Source organism: Callospermophilus lateralis, chromosome 18 (genome assembly GCF_048772815.1).
Source record: "Callospermophilus lateralis isolate mCalLat2 chromosome 18, mCalLat2.hap1, whole genome shotgun sequence".
NCBI classification, from domain to species: Eukaryota; Metazoa; Chordata; class Mammalia; order Rodentia; family Sciuridae; genus Callospermophilus; species Callospermophilus lateralis.
In genome coordinates, this window is record NC_135322.1 from 31,479,890 (window position 1) to 31,507,637 (window position 27,748).

General features: G+C 34.4%; 1 protein-coding gene across 2 annotated transcripts; it reads right to left on the bottom strand.

Moving 5' to 3' along the window:
• Positions 1 to 1,267: 1,267 nt before the first annotated feature.
• Positions 1,268 to 27,682, bottom strand: Vps35 (VPS35 retromer complex component). Of its 2 annotated transcripts, none has more exons than XM_076837615.2 (17): positions 27,634 to 27,682; positions 21,970 to 22,068; positions 20,397 to 20,493; positions 19,362 to 19,485; positions 18,339 to 18,521; positions 16,701 to 16,914; positions 15,419 to 15,502; positions 14,598 to 14,707; positions 12,880 to 12,976; positions 12,625 to 12,773; positions 10,789 to 10,996; positions 10,109 to 10,264; positions 7,836 to 7,958; positions 4,049 to 4,228; positions 3,315 to 3,554; positions 2,786 to 2,929; positions 1,268 to 1,718 (listed from the first exon to the last, which is right to left on the bottom strand). In XM_076837615.2, the coding sequence occupies exons 2-17, from the start codon at positions 21,982 to 21,984 to the stop codon at positions 1,539 to 1,541; spliced, it is 2,304 nt and encodes a 767-aa protein (XP_076693730.1). In that variant the 5' UTR covers positions 21,985 to 22,068; positions 27,634 to 27,682; the 3' UTR covers positions 1,268 to 1,538. The 2 variants fall into 2 exon arrangements, with proteins under 2 accessions (XP_076693730.1, XP_076693729.1); XM_076837614.2 differs by having other exon boundaries at positions 27,595 to 27,682.
• Between the last annotated feature and the right edge of the window lie 66 nt (positions 27,683 to 27,748).

The window sequence follows — 27,748 nt, forward strand, 5'->3', positions numbered from 1 at the left end:
TCTGGCAATGGGAGGGCAGATGGTAAGGTGTTGAATGTTGTGGTAAGTTGAAAATCTTTATCAATTAATTGCAATGTCTCCCTTTAAAAGGTGGAGCTTAATTCCCTTTATCCTCTAGTATTGCCTTAATGGCCTTCATAAGGCAAAAATGACAACATGTCATTTCCAAGATTAGATCATAAAAGGACACTGTCATTTCCTCCTTGCTCTTTCTCTGTGGAATCACTCTGGGAAAGCCAGCCACCAACTTATAAAGACATTGAAGCTGCCCTATGGAAAAGCCCAAAATGAGAGGAAATGAAGCTTCTATCAACCATGTGAGTGAATGAAGTAAAAGAGCTTAGAAATCAGACTTTATCAAACCTTTGGATGATGGCAGCCACAGTCAAAATCTTGATGGTAACCTTATAAGACACCTTGATCCAGGACCACCAGCTAAGCTGCTTCTCAATTCCTGATACTGAGAACTATGAGATAAATATTTGTTGTTTGAAGACACTAGGTTTAGGGATAAATTGTTACAAAATAGATAGCTAATACATGTGATGAGCCTTTGGGGAGTTACATGACTCTTGGTGCCTTAGGAAAAGCAGGGTAAGGCTGGGGAAAAGGTTCAGCAGGAACATAAATGAAAGAGTACATGGTGCCTTGCTCCATAATTTCGTAAGCCAGAGCTCATTGTAAATATGAGGTGTATGAAACTCCACAGACATTCTACTAGTTCTTTTAATCAATCAATACTGTAAAAAGGAAAAAAAAAAAGATACACGAATTGTTAATAGCAACTTTATTGTTTCACTGGTGCAAAAAAAATCATAATTGTGATGCACTTCCCATTAAATTTACAATAATGAAGGTTATACATAAATTATACAGATCGAAAATTTTCTATTTTATACTATTCAAAACCAAATTATTTTGATAAATATATCCAGAGGACAACATAGGTTCTTAATGGATGGCTGAGTCCAAATATGCAAAATATAGCTTCTGGTTTTGACCATGGTGCTTTAAAATTCTCAAAACATGCATTAATATATTCTAGTTTTAGGGAAAATATTACACATGGCCTTGCATTTAGGGGAAAGCCCAAGCTGAATTACACATACAGTATTCCTTCTAAATTAATCTCAAATTGGACTAGAGAACAAAGAGACAGATACTTTTGGGTTAGTACTCCCATTAATGAAGAAAATACACAATCAACAATGAAACAAAACAAAACAAAAGGAGAGAGCTTCATTAGTAGCCAAGGTAACTGTGTATGTCTTTTTTTCTTCACAGATCACAGAAATTTTAAATAGCAGATCAGTCATGCTACTTGGGGTGATCAGACAGACTTGGACATTTATGAAGTGAATAACTTTATTAAGGTCCTGAAGGTGAGTGTCCGGAGGTGCTGGGTAAAAACATCACAGGTAAGAAACGGGAAACCTACCTCAGCATTTCTGAAAGGCACAATCTATGGAAGGGATACCTAGTTTAATAAAACCCTTACTGGATGTACATGGAAAGAAGTATGGTGAGCTGTTTTCTTTTTAAAGGATGAGACCTTCATAAATTGGCCCCTCAGACTCTGGTGATTCCCGCCTCAAACGCAAATGCTCCAATGTATTATGAAAATGTTTGTTAATCTGCTCTGTTTCTTCACTGGACTCAAGATTTGGGAGGTCTTCTCGAATCTTCTGGATAAGCTGGTTCAAAACCTGAATTGTTACCTACGAAAGAGTATGTATAATTTCATGGTCAAACATGTATCACAAAAAATAACATTTAATAACACCATTTTAAGAAATTTGTATTCTCACCAATTACCTGAGTATTTATGAAAAAAGAGGGATGAGAACATGATTCCTAGTTTGAGCAACAACTATTGGCTAGTCCCAAAAAACAAAAACAAATTTTAAAATAGAGTAACTTGAACCAGTAAAAGAAGGACAAAAACAAAATTTTATTTAACCTACAAATTTGGACCAACAATGTGTTGCTAAAAGAATAATATATTTAGGAATTACTCTAAATTAGTAATTAATGACAAATCAGCCTACTCTTTAGCAATTTATACATTCTTTTTTTTTTTCGGTACCAGGGATTGAATCCGGAGCACTAAACCACTGAACCACATCTTAGCCTCTCACCCCTACGTTTTTTGTGTGTGGTGCTGGGGATTGAACCCAGGACCTTGTATATGTGAGACAAGCACTCTACCAACTGAGCTATATCCCCACCCCAATCCCAGTCTTTTTTGATATTTTATTTATAGACAGGATTTTATTGTGGAAAGTTGCTAAGGCTGGCTTTGAACTCAAAATACTTCTGTTTCAGCCACCCAAGCAACCGGAATTACAGGCATGTGCCACCACACCCAGCTACTTGTTTTTTGTTTTTGAATTTTTAATACTTATTATTTTAGTTATTGGCAGATACAACATCTTTGTATGTGGTGCTGAGGATCGAACCCGGGCCGCACGCATGCCAGACGAGCTCGCTACCGCTTGAGCCACATCCCTAGCCCCGCTATTTTTTTTTTTTTTCAAATGTATGGGCACTCTACCACTCAACCACAACACAGTCCCCCCCCCCCTTTTTTTTTTTGAGACAGGGTCTCACTAATTTGCCAAGGCTGGCCTCAAACTTGAGATCTTCCTGCCTCAGCCTTTTGAGTTGCTGGGATTATAAGCATGCACCAGTGCCCAGCTGTGATAAACTTTTGTTATACATCAAGTCTCATAAGGTGGAAAAGGAAAAAATTAGTCCATAAGCAATACTTTATTAGTTCACTTACCGCATCATTTTCCTTTTCATAAAAATAGATATATCTGTTCAGAATTTCTATAAAAAGCTGCACTTGTAGAGAGGGGTCCATGCATTGATTTGCTATTTTTAGAGCTTTCTTTAGGCACTCCATTACCCTCTTGCCTCCGTGAAGCTAAAGTAAAAGGCCAAGGAAATATGGAAGAGATCAACAAACTGCGAATGTCCCATTGTCAAACAAAGAAACACAACACTACAATGTTCTTTCCTATTTTAAAGGAACAGAACATTCTTCACTATTCTTTTAGTTAAAAAAAAAAAAAAAAGTATACAGCTATATTTAAAAGAACAGTTAGTGGTATACACTTGCTATGTTATGATATCCTCAAAGTGGAGGCTTCACCACAGGCTAAGACTATCCACGTGACTGTCCACTTCATTCAATAAAACAAAATAACTTTGTCAGATATTCAAATGCCCCAAATGTTTCACCTCCAGAGCACAAGGCCATGGTAACTAATCACTGTTAACGGTCTCCACATGGTCAGGAATAACCTTACCTCCTCCCCATTTTTGTCTGTGTTTCTGCCAGACCAGAAGAGATGTGCACAGGTGCTCACAGCTCGGCCCTGATCTGGTTTTTTCAGAAGTTTGGATGCAGCAAGTGCACATTGAGTCCTTAAGGGTTCATGATTCTCTTCACTGAAGCACTTCATCCTCTCAAATGTGCCAATGATCAAGGTGATGGCAGCCAGCTGTGCTTTAGAATCACTAATTTCATCCTCATATAGAGAAAATGCCTGGTGGACACAAAGCAGAAAGGACTTTTAGGGACCAGAATACTTTCCACCAAACCCACATCCTCTAAGATATTCCACAGTCCCTTCATATGAGAGAGTGCTATCCTATCCCCTCAGAGAGGCACAACTTATAGCTAAGATGGTAAAGATGCCGATAAATTGCATAAAAGAACCTGTCTCAACTTTGTTTAACCCTAGATCCCCAAACTCAAGAGACAAAGGAACTTTTTTTTCCCCATGAAACACTTTTACCATGACCCTCTTGGAAATTTTAGACTTCATCAGCACTGAGTAACTGAACAATTTTGCTGCTCTGCACCACTCAATATGGCTATACAACATGAAGAGGTTCCAGGACAGTGGGAAAACAGTAGTTACATACTCAGTTAAAAAAAAAGAGAAGACCAGCCATGTAAATACCACCATAACTACAAACAAGTGACCAAACTCAGGAAAACTGATCAGACAACCCAGAAAGGAGAACAGATCTTCACCTGGGACATAAATTCATATGCTACTGTTTCATGATTTTCAAAACCAATTTCTCCAGCAGCTAGAGCTCCTTGAAGGAAAAGTCTTAAGGGTAACTCTGCCAGTTCTGCTTTGATCAAAGCACTGATAGTCTGGTGAGCAAATGAAAAAATCTTCTGGCATTTCTTTTCCCATTTGTCATCCTAAAATAAGGAAAAAAATTTTAAGTTACCATCAGGTCAAGATTAATTCACATGAAAATATTCGTTTTATTTAAAACATCTAATATAACAGTGAAAGCAGTAAAACTGAACTCAGACTTTTCCTATCATTTTCTTTCTCTTATTTATGGAGCACACAAATAAATCAAGCTGGATGTCTTCTTAAAACATCCATTTAAGGCTACTGCCTTAGCAATTTTTTGTATATTTTCCAGTTTTTTTTTCCTTCTGATCAGAAAAATAACACATCCCCAATTGGGAAAATACACAAAAGAATCTTAAAAATTAAATCATCCCTAAATCTACACCTAGCAATAATCACTGTCATATCCTGATGTTAATGTCATCGTTTTTTCTCTGGTAAATGGAAGGTAACTGGGTTCTTTGCATATGGATTTGTTTTCTACTTTAAAGCTCAATGGAAAGAGTTAAATGAAATGGTTTTTATCAAAACCATTTTCTTCATGATACTAATTTATTTGAGATTATTTTTATGAATAGAAAATGTTCCAACTGAATTGTATAATATAATTTGTTATTCTCCTATAGAAATAATCCATAATACCACAATGACTGGTTTATATACAGAAAGCTTCACCAAGTCTAATTATTTCCTTAGCATAAATTCTTTTTATTTTATTTTATTTTTGGCACCAGGGATCGAACTCAGGGGCACTCTACCACTGAGCCACATTCCCCAGCCCAATTTAGTATTTTAAGAGTCAGGGTCTCAGAGTTGCTTAGCACCTCGCTTTTACTGAGGCTGGCTTTGAACTCGCGATCCTCCTGTCTCAGCTTCCCAAGCTGCTGGGATTACAGGCGTGCGCCACTGCACCTGGCTTCTTAGTATAAATTCTCAGAAGTGAAATTTAATAATTAATTCCACTTAGTACTGCCAGTAACATACTGTCAGTTCTCTACTGGAAAGGCTTTGGTAATTGACATTCTCACCATTATTAGATGAGAATAAATTCTTATTACACTATTACCATTACTGGAGTTCATTTCTCTTGGCCAATATAATTTCCTAAAAGGTTCATTATTGTAATTATTAGTGAGGTTAAATATTTTATTATGTTCGACCTCCCAAACTTATTCTTGTTCAGCAATCAGTTCTTTTCATTTTTCAAAGAAGGTGATAGTCATATACTTGTTATAAAAATTAAAAGCCATAAACCAAGTATACAGTCCTTGGCATAGAATGTGGCATAGACTAATTCCTGGTTGCTATTTTTTTGTTCCATATATATTCTATCTCTACAATTTTTTCATCTTATAACTGAGTTTTTATTATTTGGCAACCATTAGTTTATTCTGGTTTGAGTTTTGACTTGTCAAGATTCCATGTATGTGAGATCATACAGTATCTACCTCTCTGTACCTAACTTATTTCACTTAGTACAATGACCTCCAGATTCACCGATGTTGTCACAAATGGCAGGACTTCTTAGATTTTAATAACTGAATAATATTCTTCTGTGTGTGTGTGTGTGTGTGTGTGTGTGTGTGTGTGTATGCCACATTTTCTTTATTCAGCCATTGTTGACATTTAGTTTTTTTCATATCTTGGCCATTGTAAACAATGCCACAAAGAATGTAAGTGTCCATACACCTCTTTAACATAATGATTTCATTAGCTTTGGATAGCTGGTAGTAGGATTGTAAGACTACATGACAGTTCTATTTGTCATCTGTTTTCTTTTTGAATATATATTAACAGATGTGAGGTGAAACCTCATTGTGATTTTGATTTGCATTTCCCTGTTGATCAGTGATGTTGAGCACCTTTTTCACTTATACGCCTTCTTTGGAAAAATTTCTATTTAGATTCTTTGCCCATTTTTCTTTCTTTCTTTCTTTTTTTTTTTTTTTTAATGGCGGGTGGTGGTGGTTACCAGGGATTGAACTCAGGGGCACTTGACCACTGAGTCACATCCCCAGCCCTATTTTCTGTATTTTATTTAGAGACAGAGTCAGTAGTTGTTTAGCATCTTGCTTTTTGCTGAGGCTGGCCTTGAACTCTCGATCCTCCTGTCTCAGCCTCCTGAGCTGCTGGAATTACAGGAGTGCACCACGGCGCCTGGCTCTTTGCCCATTTTTAAATCAAGTTGTTTTCTTGATATTGAATTGAGTTCCTTATATATTTTGGATGTTAACCCCTTATCAGATGTATGCAAACATTTTCTTCCATTCTATAGTTTGTCTCTTTGTTGGTTATTTCTTTGGCTGTGTAGAAGAGCTTTTTAGTTTGATATAATCCATTTGTCTATTTTTCTCTTGTTGACTGTACTTTTAGTTGTATTAAAAAAAAATCATTGCTAGGACCAATGTAAGGAGGTTTTTCCTTATATTTTCTCCTAGTTTTATGATTTCAAGTTTTACATTTAAGTCTTTAGTGATTTCAAGTTAACTTTTTACATGACATAAGGGTACAATTCCATTATTTTGCATGTGGATATCCAGTTTTCTCAGCACCATTTATAGAAGAAACTGTCTTTTTCTCACTGTGTATCCTTGGCAGCCTGATAAGGATTAAGACTGTATATGTATGGGTTTATTTCTGGACTTTATCTATTCTATTCAACTGATCTGAGGGTCTGTTTTTATTAGTACCATACTCTTTTGATTATTACAGCTTTGTAATATAGGCTAGTTGCTATATTTTTATTGTTAGTCATAAATAACATGCTGGAAAATACAATGAAATTGAGATGCTGGACTAATAAAAATAGATCAAAAGCTGCTATTCCGGCTGGGGTTGTGGCTCACCAGTAGAGTGCTACTTGCCTCACACGTGCAAGACCCTGGGTTCGATCCTCAGAACCACATAAAAATAAATAAGTGAAATGAAGGTATCGTGTCCAACTACAACTAAAAAATAAAAATTTTTTTTTTTTTTTAAAAGCTGCTATTCATGCTGGTAGATCTACTGAATAAACCTTATTCTCCATTATTAAAAAAATAAGTTACTGAGCTTTATTCCTTAACATAAACCTGGCTGTCCAACTTTCAGATACATTGAGGTATTTTCTTCAAATCCATAGTACTGAATACATTAGTCTTGAGAAAGAGATTCATAAAAGAATTGCACTTATAGCTCATAATATTGTTCAAATACATGCTTTTAGAGAGAAGTGATTATGTAATGCTGACCCCTTTTATTAAGCAAAGTTAATCTGAGTTAGGACCAATGAGAAAGTTCTAACATAAATTAAAACTGGTTTAATTTTTCATTTCTAAGTTTGTTTTTGTTTTTTTTTTTAATTTTTAAGCAGTTTATTTTGCCCAGGATAGTCTAGAACTTGTGGGCTCAAGTGATCATCCTGCCTCAGCCTCCCAAGTATACAGGTACATGTTACAACACCCTATTTCTAAGTTTTTTTTATGTGATCCCTCAGCTAGTATGTGATCTACCAACATTGCTGTTAGGAATACATACCACAGGATGAGTAACAAATTAAAAATTGCTGAAAATGGGAGCTTATTATATCACTATTTTTATATTTGTCTGAAATTTTCCATAATACAAAACTAATACACAAAGTGAGGAAAAGGAAAAAAGTAGTGACATACTTAAAAGTAAACTCACCACTTTAGAATTCTCTTTGTATCGAAAAGCCAGCTGATAAGCTGCAAATACCAAAGGTGGTAGTGTGAAACGAATCCGTTGATTTCCCCCAGCTCCAAAATGTTTTCGTGCTGTGTTTAAAATCTGACAAAAAAAATTTTTTTTTAGATTTTTTCCACACTGTGCTTAATCATTTATAAACTAAATGCAGCTCTAATCATCATTACTTCTATGTACAAATATTCTGGGCTTTACAATGGTAGGTACTTTATATATTTTTTGTCTCCCCAAGTTGTCACAATCACCCTAGAGACAGACAGTAACTCCACTTCATAAATGGAGAAACCTGAGGTTCAGAGAGGTTGCATAACCTAACCTAGGAGTAGACAGATACTTAAATATATTTTTGTACACATGTGTACAAGGTATAGTGTTGATGAAGAATGCAGGCTTGGAAATAGGACAGACTTAAATTTAAAAGTAGATTCTAATACATACTACCTGTGTGACCCTGGGCAAGTTACTTTCTCTTAGCTCCAAGTTTCATTTGAAAATGGCATAACATGCTCCTAGAATTGTTGGGAAAAATCAAATGACACATGTAAAGTGTTATCAGTACCTGACACAAGACATGTGCTCAGAAAATGTTGGACATTACTTTATGTACATTGTTGGTAGATAATATCTCCTAATTAAGAAAAATATTAAGCCCATTTAAACCAAGGGACATGCCAATACACTTTAGAAGAGCCATTATGAAACAAATATACAGATGTCTCAGGAAAAATTGCAAACACAGAATTTATGAAATATTTAGTGATACATATAATAGAACATGTGATATATTCAGGCTTTGTGAATGTCTCTGATACGGTAAATGGTTAAGTGAATGCATTCTCCTTTGGGACAGTTGAAACTAATGATTATATCCTTAAAGGCTCTGCACAAAGGCATAACCATCTGTCAATGTTGAAGGCATGCTTCCTAACCTCGATATTTGGTATGTATCAGAAAATGACACACAATCTCGCACAGAAACATGAAGGAATCATTTAAAATACTTCAATAATCAGTCACTGTACAGATCACATAGTACACAGAACATGACAGCACAATGCTCAGAATGTTTACACTAAGCAAAGTCAAAGACTATCATACTACCAATAGAAATCAGTCTCTTTTTCACATCAATTATGAAGGAGTACAAAGTGTCAACAATGACAAAGTCAATAGAAAACAGAACTTATCCTCAAACAAAAGTACTTGTCATTATAGCCTTGTGCATTCAACTACTTTGCCCAGTTATGCAATCAACCATACTACCTTTCTTTAAAATAAATTACACAGTATCAGTTGCCAAAACCCCTAATAAGGCAACATGTCTTTATTTATTTCACAAAGATTAACTGAGAACTAATGATAAAAAAGAGAACTTCATCCACTAGATGCAGTAGCACACACCTGTAATCCCAGTGGCTCCAGGAAGCTGAAACAGGAGAATTTTGAGTTCAAAGCCATCTTTAGCAAAAGCAAGGCACTGAGCAACTCAATGAGACCCTGTCTCTAAATAAAATACAAAATAGGGCTAGGGATATGGCTCAGTGGTTGAGTGCCTCTGAGTTCCATCCTCGGTATCCCCCCTCAAAAAAAGAGAACTTCATCCAATTGTTCTTTTTTAAAAATATTTATTTTTTAGTTGTAGTTGGACACAATACATTTTATTTATTTATTTTTATGTGGTGCTAAGGATCAAACCCAGGTCCTTGCACGTGCGAGGTGAGCGTTCTACCTCTGAGTCATAACCCCAGCCCATCTGTGTCACAACCCCAGCCCCCAATTGTTCTTTATTAGGCAATTAAGGTTAAGGAAGAAGAAAATTGAATTTTAAAGTTTTTCACATATTTTCAATGTGACAAATATAACTTACGTTTACAAACCTTGGAAAAATAAATAAAATTTAATATAAGGATTATGTTTCTTATACTTAAGAGTTTATTGTGATAAGCAACTGAACCTTTCTTTTATTTCAGTAGTGATCAAATCCAGAAAATAAGCTATATCCCCCTATCTCTTATATTTTTTATTTTGAGACAGGATTTTGCTAAGTTGCCCTTGCTAGCCACAAACTTGCAATCCTCCTGCCTCAGCCTCCCAAGTAACTAGGATTATAGGCATGTACCACTGTGCCCAGCTGCAACTGAACACTTCTAAAAGTAATACACAGTTCTAAAAAAAATAAGAACATGAAATACTTATGGAATATCCAACTAAAGGAAGTAAGAGTTAACTCATACCAAGTACTGCTGATCAGGATCCTCAGACCTCAGAAGATGAATAAATCGGCCCACAAGGCTCTGCTCATCAGCAAAGTCTTCTGGATCAGGGTCTTCTATAGGTTGGTCTGGTTGATCTTGAATCAATGTGGATACCAAATTCATTATGGAATCAACCTGTAACATGGGAGACACAAGAAACCCACTAGGGTGAAAACATCGAGATATGAAACCATCGTCTAAGTATTTCCAGTTGTATATAAAGTTATGAAAAATTATCAGCAAAATAATTCCATTTTTAGGGGTTGGGGTTGGGGCACAGCAATAGAGCGCTCGCCTCACACATACGAGGCCCTGGGTTTGATCCTCAGCACCACATAAACAAATAAAATAAAGATATTGTGTTAAAAAAAATAAAAATAAAAATTAATAATTCCATTTAAAAAAAAACACATACATATGTATATGGGCAAAAGTCTGAAAGAGATGCACCAAATATTAACAATGCTTATTCTTCTTCTGTTGGAATTATAGATGTTTGATTCTTCTACATATATCTCTAATTTTCTAATTTGTATATTGAAAAAGCTACTTGCAACTTTCCTTTAGTATTAAATTACCCTCTCCTATTTCATGTGTCTAGGTCTGAAATTTTAACTATATTGTCTGTTTCCCTAAAGCAGATGTTGGTTTTTACTTACTTGGTCTTGAGAGACAATTTCTGTGTTATAATCCAGAACATTACTAAGCACATAACAACTCATGCTCTTTCTGGACTCGTAGTCAAAGTACTCAAAAAGTGGGTGGAAATGTTTTAATTTTAAGACTGTTAAAATATTGTTGTAAGTATCAACAGGTATCTTCAAAAGTCTGGTGAGTTCCTTTGAAACTGCACTACTGGTAGCAATACTAAAAAAAAAAAACAAAAAAAAACAGTAACAATGAATAAAATCAACTTTTATAAACAAGTACCTGCTTCACAAAAATTTTTAAAATTTCATTTACATATTAAAAAAGAGGGTCAAGTGAATCATACTATCCCAAAATACCCCAATGACTTCATTCACACACACTCAATTTATCTGTTATTGTTCTGGTGATAAATAGTAGTCTCTAACTGGCATGCTAGCAGCTCAGGAGCTGAGGGAGGAGGATCAGGAGTTCAAAGTCAGCCTCAGCAAAAGCAAGGCACTAAGCAATTCAGTGAGACCCTGTCTCTAAATAAAACACAAAATACGGCTGTGGATACGGCTCAGTGGTCGAGTGCCCCTGAGTTCAATCCCCAGTACCAAAATAAATAAGTAAATAAATAAAATATAGTCTCCAACTCATGAACAGGTTGTATAGCTGGAAAGATGAGTGTCTAGAATTTGACAACATTTCTAAGGTAAAGTATTTTAAGTAGCAGTTTGATTCCTAGGGCAACCAATAAATATTATATATTCATGATGAAAATAAGAAAATATCCATGCAAAAGCAGCAATTCAAAAGAATAGAAAAATACAAAAATTATATATAAACATATATAAACAATTGCACCAAATGTTGGTAATCAAGGAAAGGCAAGTTGTATTTAGCTTGTAGCATCATTCTGTGGAGATTAAGATATATTTGGACATTTGTAAGACCTTCAGAGTTTGGGATTTCTAATTATTTTGTCTACTTTGACTTTAAAACTCATTTAGTGGGTAAAGAAACAGATACATCATTGAATTTTCTCATGCTCATCATTCAAGATCTGAACTATTTTTCAGTTCACAGCCACATACAAAGATAATAAGTCAAGGAAAAAGAAGGAACTTTCTTGATGCAGCTGAACCACCAGAAGGGAGATACAAATGAGAAAAACTGCTTGACCCATTGACCCAAGTTCAGAAGCAGGGGGGAATGAGTCAATAAGGGAGCTGCTGGAAAAGATAATAAGATCAAAACTGCCCACAGTAGTCACTAGAGGGTGCTACAGGTCTAGGATACCATGGTTGAAGTAGCTTCAAGTACAAAACGGTATAGTAATTTCCCTAAAGGTATGAAAATTAAAGTTCAAAATAGACTAAAAGTATTTAAATCAATTTAATTTCTGTACCTTAAACATTATATGTATTTATGTATATATATGACATTTAGTATAATATTATATATTTCCCCTAATTTTTTTACTTTAAATATACATATTTTCCTATTTTTTTTTTACAAATTACTCATCTGTAGGAAAATAATTCTTACAGAAATATTCCTTGAGTAAAATTTCCTTATAGTTTAAAAAACCAGCTTATTCATTTATAGAAAGGGATCTGAATCGGAGACACTGCTCTCTGAAGACTGCCTTTGGTCCTTGAGGGTCATTATTTCATTAATGATGTAACTAAATAACTGGTGGTAACTTTCTGATCTGATTAGCACCAAGCATGACAATTTTAACAAAAGCTTAAAACATGACAAATGCTAACATTTCAAAAAGCCTTTGAGGGAGAAAAACAAATCTAGGACAAAAAAGGTGTTTTATATGTATTTTTTACAAAAATATAACTTTGACTTACTGTTCAAGGTTGAGCTTATTAAATATTTCCACTGTTGTTTCTAGAACTTTATCAACATAATCCACCCGATCAGGGTAACATTTCATGGCAAGATTAATGAGAGAGACTTGTAAAGATACAACATCCTCTGAAGGCATGTCTTGTCTAGACTGGAATGTTTAGAAAAACATACAATTAATTTTAAACAATTACAAAAGGATCTGCCAGCAGAGAAGTTTCAAAATTTTGAGAACTTAGGAGAAAAGCTATACAAACCTGTATCACTGTAGCCACCTGCTGTGAAAATATGTCAAAAAGTTTAATATCTGCTGGGATTCCAGGTCCATCTTCCCGATGAGCAAATAAAGCTAATCTAAAAATGAAAACATTTATTTCAAAAAATATAAGAAGTGGGATCATGAATGACATTTTATTCTGTATTGCTTTTCTGTCTTGTACAAATCTATTTGTTCTAGCACATTAAAAGAGGTTTTTGAAAAGGACAATAAATACCAATCATTCCCTCAACTCATTCTGAACTAAAAAGACTGGCCAACAATGCCTTTTCATCAACTTTCTCATTTTTTACCTCATTAGACATTTTCAACAGGATGATTTTCCTAAACTTTTTAAAGTCTTTAATCGTAGACATGGAGAGAAATGCATTAAAGTCACCAATGTATCTAACAACCATGACTTAATCTTTAAAAGATAAATATAGACTATTTAAAGATACTGTATGTTTATAACTAATTCCAAAAGTAACAAAGTTAACTATTACTTCCCAAATCTTAAAATATTCAAAATCATGTCTGTTCCATTATCTGTTTGCTAAGGTCACAATTGCATTCAGTTTGTTATGCAGAGAAGAATCAGTACTAATCAGGATAGCTAAATGACATTACATCTTATACTGGAAAGTCCAGTTTACTAGCTACTTTTAACAGCAGGCCCAACAAACACGGAATTTTTGCTGCCCATGATAGAGCTGATAATTTGGAGAATTCGGCTGTATAAATTTTCAGACTCTAAAACTAATAATTAGATAATTTTAAAATATAAGAAAAGGTATTTGTAGAAATAAATCTTCAATTAGAAATAACATATTATGTACTACCCACAGCCTGGTTACCAAACATTTATTCACTAACGCCGTTACCAAAGGCCAAGATTTTGGGGTTTTGGGGGAGTTTTTTTTGGCAGTGCTTGGGATCAAACCCTGGGCCTCATGCTAGCCAAGTACTCTACCAATGAGCTACATTTCCAGTCCTCAAAGGTCAAGTTTTGTATTTTTAACACACCAACCAAGATCAATGGCTAATAAAATAAAATTTAAAGGGAATTTACTAAACATATGTAACACTTAAAACTTCTTCTTTAAGAAAAAGTAATGGCATTCTAGGTGCAGGAGAGCACACCTATAAACCCAAGTGACTCAGGAGACTGAGACAGGAGGATCACAAGTTCAAGGGGAGGATCACAAGTTCAAGGGTAGCCTCAGCATCTTAGCAAGACCCTGTCTCAAAATGAAAAATAAAAAGGACTGTAGCTCAGTGGTAAAGTATACCCCTGGGTTACAAAAAAAAAAAAAAAAAATTTAAGAAAAAGGGATGGCAAAACAAATACACACACACACACACACACACACGCCTTTGGTTACTTAATAAAGAAAACTCTAAATCAAATCAGGTCCCACTGAAAAATAACTTACATCATGGTGAGAAACAAATTTTGTTTTTCACTATCTTTGGACTTTCAAGATTTAAATGATGGGTCTGTACAAAAATGTCTACATGTCAATTAAATGGACGAAGTAAAAATACTTATTATCTCCATGTCTCTACACAATTAAAAGTTGAACCTCTTTCATGCACACTCACAGAACTAAAATTATTTATCACTGATATAAAGGACAGAGACAAATAATTATGAAATGTTTTAAATTCATTATTCCTAAATCAGGGCATTTGCCCTCCAGTGTTGGAAGGTCTTACCTATCGATCAAAGCAATGATTATGTTTTTCACGTTTACATTTTGGTGTAACTCAGCACAAGCCCGAAGAAAAGGATTCAAAGTCTGGAGGTGGAATTCATCAGGAAAAACCTGAAAATCAAATAATAGTTGACTGATACCAATAAAAGTCATTTCACAGGATATTCAGAACTCATCTATTTAAAGTTCTTATTCATGAAAAAAATAAATTTAATCTTATACAACTACACTCAAATATATTATTTTTTAACCTTTCTACATATAATCCCAGACAGAAATATTCTACTAACAAAATACACCTATAGGGCTGGGGATGTGGCTCAAGTGGTAGCGCACTCGCCTGGCATGCATGTGGCCCGGGTTCGATCCTCAGCACCATATACAAACAAAGATGTTGTGTCCACCGAAAACTAAAAAATAAATATTAAAATTCTCTCTCTTAAAAAAAAAAATACACCTATAATTAAACTAAAACTAATGAGACCTAAAAGACTCAAGAGGTCACTCTTTCTCACATTTTGGGGGGAAAAAATACCAACACAAATATCAAGTTATTATTTGGAGAAAGTAAAGTTCTTTATTCAGGAAAGTTGATTTTTTAATTCAGTTAAGATTTTTCTTCTTTCTGAGGTGGTATCTCACTATGTTGCCCAGGCTGGCTTTGAACTCCTGGGCTTAAGTGATCCTCCTGTCTCAGCCTCCTGAGTAGCTTGAACAACAGGCATGACAACACCATTCCTGGCCCAAGCTTTTTTTCAAAATAATGAAAATTAACAAAGATAAAATGAGTCCTTTTAAACACGAAATAAATTTCCCACCTACCTGAATAATACACTCCATGAGATATTCTTGAGCCAAAGCATCCCTACAATTCACAACTTGTTCTAATATACCAGTCAATACAATCTAAAAGAGGGGAAAAAACATATAAGAGTTAAAAGATCACTTTCAAATTCCAAACCACTCTAATTAAACACCCTAAACTAACTTGAAAATCATATATTAAATTGTTCTCACCCATATTTCATTATAAAGTTTTAAAATTTTATAGATGTTTTCAATAAAAAATTTCTAGGTTCCTATTTAGTATAAAATTCATGATAAAATGAAATCATGTATTCTGAGAAATATATATAATCCAAGGTCATAAAGATTTCCTTCATCTTTCCTAATAGTTTTAGATTTTATATTTGTCTCTGATCCATTTTTAGTTTTTCTACTTGATATGAAGGACTGATCAGATTTAACTTTTGTTGTTTAGATATAAATATCCAATTATTGCTGAAACATTTGTTTAAAAGGCTGCCTTTACACCTTTCTCCAAAATACTGAGCTTGGGATGTAGCTCAGTGGTAAAGCACGTGCCTAGCATACATGATAGGACCTGGGTTCAATCCCCAGAATTGCAAAAAAAAAAAAAATTGATCACATGTGTGAGTCTATAGCAAATTATCCAATCCAGAGATCAGCAAATTTAGCTAGTTGCCTATCTTTGCAAATTAAGTTTTACTGAAACAGCCATCTCTCTTTATTTCTGCATTTTTTGTGACTGCTTTTGCACTATACCTGCTGAGTTTATTAGTTGATACTATACGAGTTGTTACAAAGACAAAATATATTCACTGTCTGTTCTTTAATAGGAAAAGTTTGCTGATCTCTGCTTTATTCACCTCCATTGATTTATTTATCTATCCCTTTCACCAACACCACACTGTCTTCATTTTATTGTAAATTATAAACTCGGGTTGTCCAAGTGCTCCAACTTTTGTTCTCTTTCCAAGTTGCCATGCCTATTGAAGGTTCTTTACTTTTTCATATAAATTTTAGAATCAGTCTATTGATTTCTACAAGAAAACTTACTGGGATCTTTATTGAGGTTACATTAAACCTTAGATCAATTTAAGGAAAACTGCTATCTTGACAATATTGAGCCTTCCAATCTACAAAAACAGTTTTTTATCTTTCAGTTTATTTAGGTCTTCTTTGACAAAAAGTCACTTAAAAATGTTTTCCAATGTCATATTATTCAACAAAAATGTTTTTATTTTAAAAATTAGATTTCAATTTACATCTCACGACATAAAGTGACAAGCAAAATATTAACCTGTTTGTAACGTTCCACATTTACACCTTCCAACTGGCTGAGGCGCACTAAATTTGTTCCCACTAAAATTCTCAGTTCTTGTCTTTCTCGTTCTCTTTTTTCTCTATCTCGGCTATGTCCCTGATGCTGCATTCGCACCCAGAGCTTGTTCATTTCTGCAAAGTTGAGTAGTACAAAATCCATAGAATCACTGATATCACCTGTTGTTTCTTCACTGCAAAAAAACAGTTGGAAAAAAGTCTTTATACTGGATTTAAATTATGGGACTACTATCCCTCTCCTTTGTTCATTTCTTTCCTATCTCTGTAATACACCAGTGCTTTATTTTAAAAAACACTTACAACTTCATTTGCTTAGTGTTAAATTTTAAGAGAACCGCCTGAAGGAAATAATACAATGCAAAGGACATAATCCAATTTTCAAGGAACAAATTACTTTCCCCAACTCCCTATCCTAAGCTACATGGACTTGCTCTTATGGCAATTCCCTTAATTCAAAAATATAAAAAATCTCACACTTAAATGTACTACTAACCACATCATTTAATTGTTGAATTTTTTTTTTATTGCAATGTAAACTTCATGAGAAAGGAGAGCTTACATTTATGCATTTCCTAATTTATATTTCCTAGGATGGGGAACTCAGCAGTTTTCCATGTTTTTTTATTGATTGCCTAATTACATGTTCAAAACTGAGAGTCAAAGTGTAATAGAGCAAATAACTTCATCATATTTTCTATACTCAAATTTTTATCTTTTCAGTACTTTTTCATTACATACGTGGTAAAAAATTTTTTTTCTCTTAAAAATAAATTGAAAGTGATATTAAACATCATCGATTTGTTTACCTTAGTATTAAAGTCAATAAAAACATAAATTTTTTAAAAAAGAAATTAAATTCTTCAATCTAGGGACCTGTGACATGAAGAGTTCACCCAGTTGTTTGAAGATCACAGCTAGCAGACCATCTGACGTCGCTATAGGTAAAAAGTACAAATGGACTTGGACTCTAGAATACTGGTTACATGAGCCATAGATAGGGCCTCTTTGAATGGCTTTTCTTTGGTGGGGGGGGATTTGAGGAGGGAATGATTAAAATCACTTAGAGTAATTAGCAGCTTATAAATTCCAAAAACTAAAAGACATTCAAGAAACAATTATAAATGCTGACTAGCTCATGGGAAAAGCTAAGCACACCTAATTATTTCATCACAAATATAATTTTTAAAATGTAACTAATTTTAAAAGTCATATTTTCAAAGAACACTTAATAGAAAAAATTATGTTAAATGAAATTATGTTAAATGAAAAAATAGATACACACATAATTTGCACATTTTGCAAATTACATCCCACAACATAAAGTAAGAAGCAAAATATTAACCTGTGTGTATATATCTAGAGAGAACTCCTTAGTATGTGTGTGTATATATATGTTTACATATGTATACATGTATACATATATATACACCATATATACTAAGGAGTTCTATATGACAATGAAAATCTACACAAAAAACGTGAATGACAGTGGGTAGGAAAAATATTTATTTTCTTATTTCTGAATACTTTTCTATAGCTTTAAAATATTCTATAATGAAAAAACCATTACAACTAAACTGAGAGAGAAATTACTTACTCTGTTGGCTCTCCTTCATCAGGTAAAATGTTTCTGGTACACTGAAGAAGATAATTTCGAAGAAATAAACCCCTTAATGGATGCTGCACACCACGGCACATTTCTACCAAATCTTTCAAAATATCTTTCCTAGACTGAGGAAATGATTTGACATATACAACTCCAACTGTGATCAACAGATAACTAGAAGAATTATAAAAAGACATCTGATTAGAAATACAATATTCAAATAAAACACTTTATTATGCCCAAAATACTGTACAAACATTAAAACAGAAATCATGTTGCTTTCTCCTGCATTATTAATGCCATCTGATTTAAAATATAACTGATTAAAATATAAAAAATAAAATAATACACTGACTGATAGATATGTTCCAAGATCCCCAGTCAATGCCTGAAACTGCAACTGATAGAATGTTTTTTTCCTATATCCTGAACACAGCACTGACATAACATGACAGTTGATCTGATAATGAGACAATTAACAAGTGACTAACAAATAGGTAGCATAAATAGTGTCGATATGCTGGACAAAAGAGTGATTAAGCTCCCCAATGGAACAATGTAAGATTTCAACACACTACTCTGAACATTACATAATATGAAGCAGTTATTTCTGCTATTTTCCATTTAGTATTTTTGGACCCTGGTTAATAGTGGGTAGTTAAAATCATGGATAAAGTGGGGGGTGGCTACTATCTATATGCATGTGTCTGTGTGTGTGTGTATGAGTGTGCATATGCGTTTATTTAAATATATTAGCAAGAAAATAATTGTCATATCAATTTTAATAGTCAAAACTTTATAAAAAATAACATCTATTTTTTTCTATTTCTAAAATTCTTAAACATCTCTATAAAAAGTAAATCTACTCTAAAACTTAGATAACAAAATACATACCAAAATGTTAATCTCAATTTGTCAAGAAATTAAATATTCATAAAATTGGTTTTTCAAAGAAAGGATATAACATAAAGTGGGAAATGCATATGTAAAAAGCCTCCAATTCTAATTCCTTACAGTCTTGGGATAATGTTCCCAGCATACTGTACAAGCTCGTAAAGATCTGCCACTTTTCTTCCTTTAGCAAATTCATCTGTTAGGTAGACTTCCAAATAATGCAGTTCATCAGAAATAGCCATATCTTTTAATCATGATTAAGGATTAAAAATAAAGACAAGCCAACCTAAACAACTCTATAACTTGTTGGACTCACTAATAACTATTGGGCAGATATCTTAAATTTAGGCCTGTAAAGAAAAGAGTGTTTAAACAGAAAATAGAATTTCAGTTATATTTTCCTTACTTTAAAATGAAGATTTTGGGGGCTGGGGTTGTGGCTCAGTGGTAGAGTGCTTGCCTAGCATGTGTGAGGCACTGGGTTCAATTTCCAGCACTGCATATAAATAAATGAATAAAATAAAGGTCCATCAACTAAAAAAAATTTTTCAGCCAAGTATGACAGATGAAGTGGGAGGATTATTTGATTATTTGAGCCCAGGAGTTTAAGACCAGTTCAAGATCAGCCTGGGCAATACAGCCAGACTTCCACTCAAAAAAAAAAAAAAAAAAAAAAAAGAAAAAAAAATTTAAAGGATGTCTGGTGAAACAAAACAGTAAATACACAATGGTCACCTGGTCAGACTGATGAGGGTTTTAAAATGTCGAATGACTGAATTCCTTTCCATTTCATAGTCCTACATGATAAAATCTAAGCATTAAGAACCAACTACCTAATAACTTCAATATCCTTCAAGAAAGGCCTGGAAATTGAGATACAGTAACAAACCATTTAAAGAAGTTTAAGCACAGGGCTGGAGGTTTAGCTCAGTGGTAGAGCTAAACCCAGTGGTCCTGAGTTCAATCCTTAGTACTGGAAATAAACTAAACAAAGAGTATCAAGAAAGAAAGTTTTCCTTTTTCCTTATTCAGCCATTTAAGTTAAGATAATGAAGAATAATATGACTCCAGAAAAGTTTAATAAAGAACAAACAAAATTGGCCTTATCAAGAAATAAGTATGGTCAATGTTCATTCTTCAACATTAAAAAGATACAAAGTTCATAGTAGCTCTTTGGTGATAACATAGAAGTCCGGAGTTCACCAAGCATATTAGAAGCATGTTTCAGAGCATCCATAAGCTTGTTTTTGTCCTATAAAAATACCAAAAGGATTCTGATGAGAATTCTTCATTTAAATAAACATTTTTATCTTAGTTATATAAAGCCTTTACAATAAGGATTTATTACATAATTGTTAAAGCTCTTGAAATTATTTTAACCACATAAAAATTAACATTAGGGGCTAGGGTTGTGGCTCAGTGGTAGAGTGCTTGCTTAGCATATGTGAGGCTGGGGTTCAATTCTTAGCACCACATATAAATAAGTGAATAAATAAAGGTTCATTAACAACTAATATATATACATATTATAATATATATATATATATATATTATGTTTATATATTAAAAAATAATTATCATTAGTTTCTCCTTACCTTCTCTCTACTAAAAAGAAAGATGTGTGATTCCTCACCAAAGTTGCAAAGCTTAGCAAGACTTAAATGTCCAGGATTGTAAACTTCTTAGTTTAATCCTTTCAACCTCTAGAGAACTAGATCCATTAATTCACACTTTATCTGCAACTAAAACAGCTCGCATACTAATTTTTTTTTTAAGTAAGATACTATCCTGACAATGGCTGTCATAGGCTAGAGACTCTTTTCCTCCTGTATCCTTCAAACCCTCACAGTGCCCACTTAACTCAAACAGACAATTCCTTGAAATACAAGAAACACTGTATACACAAAAAGACAAAGAAGCAAGCAATAACAAACCTATTTTCTCCATTCCATGAAATTTATTTTTCTTTCCAAATAAACCAAAAATCAGTAAAATATAAGAGCATTAGAAAGCATTCTAATGCATAATTCTAATGCATAAACCTGTAGTCTACATATATCTTTCATATTTTCATTCTTACCATTTAGAAATTGTGAGACATTATCCAAAGGTAAAACAGTATCACCACCACCACAATTTATGGCCACAATCCCTGGTATCAAATAATAATAATAATAATCTAGAGGAGCTATACTATCTATACAGATTATCTCCTATCTTTTAGAATATGAAAATTACATAAATAGGTGTAAAGTGTAATTTTATGCTAGCTTTTACATTATGATTACAGATTATAAATTGCCAATTGTATCTATTCAGGATGGAAATTAAAGTTTCAAGATAACCAGGAGAAAACAATTGAAAGAATTTAAATCCATTAATTCAAAAATTATTTATTGAGCGCCCATTATACATCAAGTATAGAACCAAGAAGCTAGTAATTCAGGTCAGATCTTAGTGTGGTAATAATAGTGATATATAAATAAAAGGCTTACATTCTAGTAGGGAAGACAGATAATCCCAAACCATATATAAAATTGTGAATAAACAGAGCTCTCTGTTGAAACTGCTCTACATACTTCAGAAAGGAAGAACTGAAGATAGAAGCTTGTAAACACTGAAGATTAGATTTACCAGAAGCAGTGGTACTACAAATTTTCAGAAAACACTGCAGATGTTTCCTGAGAAACCAGCAGTCTACATATATCTTTCATATTTTCATTCTTACCAGGCATCTCTTCATCTGGAAGGACTGAACCTTCACAGCCTGTATGGCTTCATCCAAGAGCTTCTCCTGCTCATCTTGAGGTGACTGCTGTGTTGTAGGCTGAAATTTTAAAAAATAAAAACTTTTATTAATATTTCATAAATACTTTCTTCTAGCAAATTTTTTATTTCTATAGTTTGAATCATAGCCTATCTCCAACACTTTAACATTAAATTCCAGTTCTACATCTTAAACTAATTTATCAATTTTTGACAACTACTGAAAAAACATGTTGGCTTCAAAGAAATTTATGGTAATTTATTGCTATATTCTGCTAATATGCTTTGAATCCAATTAGAACACAGGCATCCAACCAATCTAATACTTATGATAGATAAAGTCTTAGAACTTTCTAAAACACCCTCCCTTTAGGCTACTTTTCATCTGCAGTTTAGATCAACTACTTTATAAGAACACTGACACCCCACCACATTAGGCAATATATATATTAACAAGGAACTACAGAGCTTAGAAATATAATAACTGAAACTGTTGTTAGCAACTTATAGTAGGAAATGAAAAGAATATTTTCCTCAAATAGCCAGCTTATGTCATTTCAAATATATAGGTCAATAGCTACAATGGACAAACTATATCTACTCTGCTATCCAGTCAAAAAGCTGCCTAAAACATGAATTAATTCTTCCTATCAAGTAGAATTAACCATTCCCTCATGTTGTATAAACACTGTGTTTACATCTGTACCACAGCATCCATCAGGTTACAATTATAAATGATGATCACTTTCATACACTTGGGATTCAACATACATATGCATGCTTTATAAATGTTGACTTCATGAATAAGCTGGTTTTAAAACATTTAGATTGTGTATTTAATATAAATTACTAAGTAATCAACAGGTGAATGGATAAACAAATTGTAATTTACAATATATACAATGAAATTATTATTTAATCATAAAAAGGAATGAAGTTGCCTGGCACAGTGGCACATGTCTGTAATCCCAGCAACTTGGTACGCTGAGGCAGGAGGATCACAAGTTTGAGGCCAGCCTCATGGCAAATTAGCAAGGCCCTAACCAACTTAGTGAGAACCAGTTTCAAAATAAAAAACAAACAAATAAATAAGGCTGGGGATATAGCTCAGTGGTAAAGTGCCCCTGGGTTCAATCCCCAGTATAAAAAAAAAAAAAATAGGTTAATACATTCCAACTGTAGGAAATTCATTTGCTAGAAAACATTACACTAAATAAAGAAGACATACACTAAGAGTCACATATTGTCTGAGTCCATTTATATGAAATATCCTGAACAGATAAATTATCCATAGAAACAGAAAGGTGGTTATCAGCAGGGAGGGTGAGGGAAATCACTATTTTTTTTGTAGTTGTAGGTGGACAGAATGCATTTACTTTGTTTTGTGTTTTTGTTTTTGTTTTTTAAATGTGGTGCTGAGGATTGAACCCAGTGTCTCATGCATGCTAGGCAAGCACTCTGCCACTGAGCTATAGCCCCAGCCCAGAAATCAGTATTTTATGAGTTCCATTTTTGAGATGATGAAATGTTTTAGAATGAAGTAGCGGTAGTAGCTATACAGTATTTCAAATTTATGAAAATGTCTCTGAACTATTCATTTTAATATGGTTAATTTTGTCAATTTCTCCCCAATTTTAAAAAACAAAAAGTCTCTTACATAATGAGTTTAAAAAGATAGAAAGCAAAGACATTTGCATAAACGTGAAAGTAAAATCTGGTCTGTTTTATATCCAATACTATCGAAAAACACTTCATTTTGCAATTAGTGAAATACGAGCCATATAAAACCCATTTCTGAACTATAATCATTTATAAAAAAATATTGAACTTTCTCTTGGTGATTTAATTTTGGGAAGAGGAAAAAAAATTAAGTAAGCAGCAAAGCCCTGTATCTCCTTTAATTATGACAAACTCCAGTGAACTGAATTCCTCTGCAGTCTACCTCAGATGCATAAATAAATTTCAAAGAAAAAGTTAAAATCCTTTTAACCCTCACTTAAAAGATCGTTAATTTATACAGTTAACTATAAGCATAAAATTTGGTTTCAGAGTTAAGGAGAACACCAGCATTTAAGGATTCTAACCTAAAGAAATTTACTATTATTCAAGGGCTAGTCCTCTAAGAACTTTTTTTTAGTAAACCAACCTATTGTGGATTTTTTGGGGTATATTAACTCTAGGTAAAACAGATTTAATAATTAGAATCAATAGACTACATTAAGGTCAAATGGTCAATTTAGAAATAAGTAGCAATACATCAGGATATTTTTATAACACTTGTTTTTATTGTGGTAAGATGTATTTAAATTTACCACTGTAATCACTTTTAAGTGTACAGTTTTGTGGCATTAAATACATTTACAATGCTGTACAGTACCACTTTCTTTCTCCAGAACTTTTTCATCTTTTCAAATGGAAACTGTATCTATTAAACAGCAAGAGCAACAGCAACACTATTATCACACCACACAGCACCATACCACACCCCAGGTTCCCTGCCAGGCAATTGTACTTTGTGTTTTAAGTACTCTAGATACCCCCATATAAGTGGAATCATACAACATTTTTCTTTTTTGTCTGGTTTATTTCACTTAGCATGATGTATTCAAGGTTCATCTATTTGTACTATGTATCAGAATTTTCCTCCTTTTTTAGGTTGCCTATTCCACTGTATATACATACCACATTTATTTATTCACTTATCCATCTATAAAAATTTGAGTTACTTCCATCTTTTGGCTACCGTGCATAATAATTTTTATTACAAAGCATATAAAATAGTTCCATAAAATTTGAGTAGAATGACTAAATTCTGTGGACCTATAAACAAATGAATACTATTTTAGCAAAATTCTTCTATTTTGTATCAGCTAAGCTTAAAGTTAATAGAAAAGTAAATATAAATGTAAAACATTACCAAAGACAACTTGTTACAAAGTAGGCTACAAGTTTTTAAAAAGCTATAATAAAGAAATATATTTTCTCATTTTATCAGTGTAGTTGTGCTACAAATGGCTATTCTAAGGGCTATTCTTAATGCCCTTCCTAGGAAGTGTCACACAGAGCAGGGACAGTTATATCACAAACATCCTATGATTAAACACAAGCCAAGGAACCAACCAATGTCTCCTCATTCATGAAAGTGGTTTTCCATTTGCAAATATCTGTGCATTTTACAGCTCATGGATCAGAGAAAAGTAGATACATTATAGATTCAAAATCCAATTAACATTTGTGATAAGGCCCATTTTGCCTTTAGACCCACAAACAGCCTTCTCAAGTCTACAAAACCACTCTCCATTTAAAACAATGTACTTTTAATTTACTCTTTCATAAAAATGAAGAGATTTTCATCAATTTTTGAGAAGTAAATGACACAAATAAAATGTGCATAGCACCTAGTAATCATTTAAAGTGTGATACAATTATTATTTAGATGCAAGCAATTACCTCTACACCTTGTAGCAACCTACTTGTTAATTTCCTCACTCATAGGCTGAGATGTAAGCTGACAATACAAAGCAAATCAATTGCAAAATGAAAACTAATCCTAAAAAGACACAGAATACTATCATGTTAATAAAAGTGCTATTTTTAAAATGATGATATAACACAAATTAACAATTTTCAATAAGAATTAAGGATAATGAGGTGATGAGCACTTTAAACATAATTTGAGCTGGGAATGTAGCTTTGTTGTAAAGTGCTTGCAGAGCATGCCAGAACAGGAGTTGGGACGGGCTCAACTACCAGCCCTGCCCCCCCCCAAAGACCCACAAACAAAAGGCCCATAATTTTAATGCCAAACTGATGATAATTTACCAATTCATTTGCCCAAGAATCCTAGGATGGAGTACACCAAGAACATTCTATTCTCCTGGCTTCACCTATTTGCAATATCCTTTCTTCATGGCGTGGAGAATTTCCGCCCATCCTCCTCAGATATTCACGTGTTACTACTTCCTGTAGTCTTTCCCAAGGTCTCTGGGTAAAACTCTCCTTAAAGCTTGGAGTTGATAGTGTTGTGAAGCAACCCTCCCACTGCATTACAGTAAGTTCCATAAGCATGTCTCCTCCACTAGTTTATATCCAATACCTAGCACAATCCATGACACTGAAAGCACACAAGATGTTCAATTAATTGAACTGGAGTCTAGATTTTTAAGGTCTGGGAAGGGACAAAGAAACCAACATTTATTTTCAGATGCAAAAATGACTGATATTTGCCCAAAGCACTTGCTCAAAGACTGAGTACTTCCCCAGGTCACACACTGTGACTGTGAGAAGACGGATACCTAGGCTTCCTTTTTCAATCTAATTTATGAGGACTGGACTGTGTCTGGCTAACTGCTCAAACCTGGTTAGCCCAGGACAGAAATGACGTGCACAATAAGAAGATCCTCAATTAAGTGCTTTTCATTACAAAGCACTAAAATATCAATCCACAAACATCAAGAAACAGACATCCTAAAGTTAAATGTTTACATTAATTATGTATCATTTCCCAGTTGTAGAAATTCTGAGAAATAAAAATCACTTAGTAAGTCAATACATTATATGAAAGAAGTATGTGTCAAAAATTTAATCCTGCTTTCTCTTATTAAAACATTTAAAAGTGAAATCTGTGTCCAGGTTTACAGAAACCTGTCTACAAAGAGTGAATAATGAGATAATTAAAACTGACTACAAAACATCAACATCCAAAAGAATCGTTTATACAATACACACACCAAACGCTAATAAAATGCAAGTGACAACTTGCCTTTGTGGAAACTACACCCAGGATTCGTGTTTTGAGGAAGTTCAAGTTTATCAGCCAATGCCACACCACGATTTGCTACCATCACAGAGAGGCCTAAAGAGAATGACTACTTCCAACAAGAAAAATACTTGGATTTCATCAAAGGGAAGACAACCGAGCCAGGGTGTTCAAATGAACAAATAAAAAAGCAGTCTCCTTTCTGATTGCCAGGATTAGTGGAAGATAACATGAGTCCTTCTAGGAAACAGGTCCCTAGAATTCACTGACAAACACGGCAGCGCAAGAAGTCTATGAGGCCAAGAAAGGCCTGGAAACCAACGCGGCCCCTCTGAAAGCTTATTTTTTTGCAGAGAAAAGGGTGTGGGGATGGCTGAACACAGCTAAGCACAAAGGTGGAAATGCACCATCTGGGCGGGTCCCAGCGCTACACCATAGGCTCTGGCGCTCTCCAAGCCCCCAACCCGGTTGGTAGCTTAGACCTGGGACTCGGGCTCCCCTCTTGGAGGGGAGGTGGCCGATTCCACTTAAGCAGCAGCCGCAGGTATTCACAGACACACAAAATCTACAGATCGAGACGCCCCCTCAGAGAAGTCGCCTACTCTCAGAGCAACGGCCGCAGCCAGGGGCCACCGCCCACTCCGGCCCATAGCAGACTGCTTGCGGCCTTCCTCGGCCTGTCCCCTATCCGGCAGGCCAAGCCGGGCTGGTCTTAGCCCCAGTCGAACTGCTGGGCCCCTATTCCGCCCGCAGGGCTCCCGATGGGCAGGAGAAAGCAGAGGCCGCAAAAAGGGTCTGCCCTGGGTCTGCCTCCCCCTCAGCACTCACCATGGCGACTCCCCCGAGCCTGCAGCAAGCAGCACCTACCCCAAGCGGAGCCTCCCGCGATCAGGTGACGCTGCGGCCCCTCCAAGCTCCGCCCTCTTTAGCCCCGCCTTCGGACCCTGCAGGAGGTTCCTCGATTGGCCCGCTTCTGGGAACC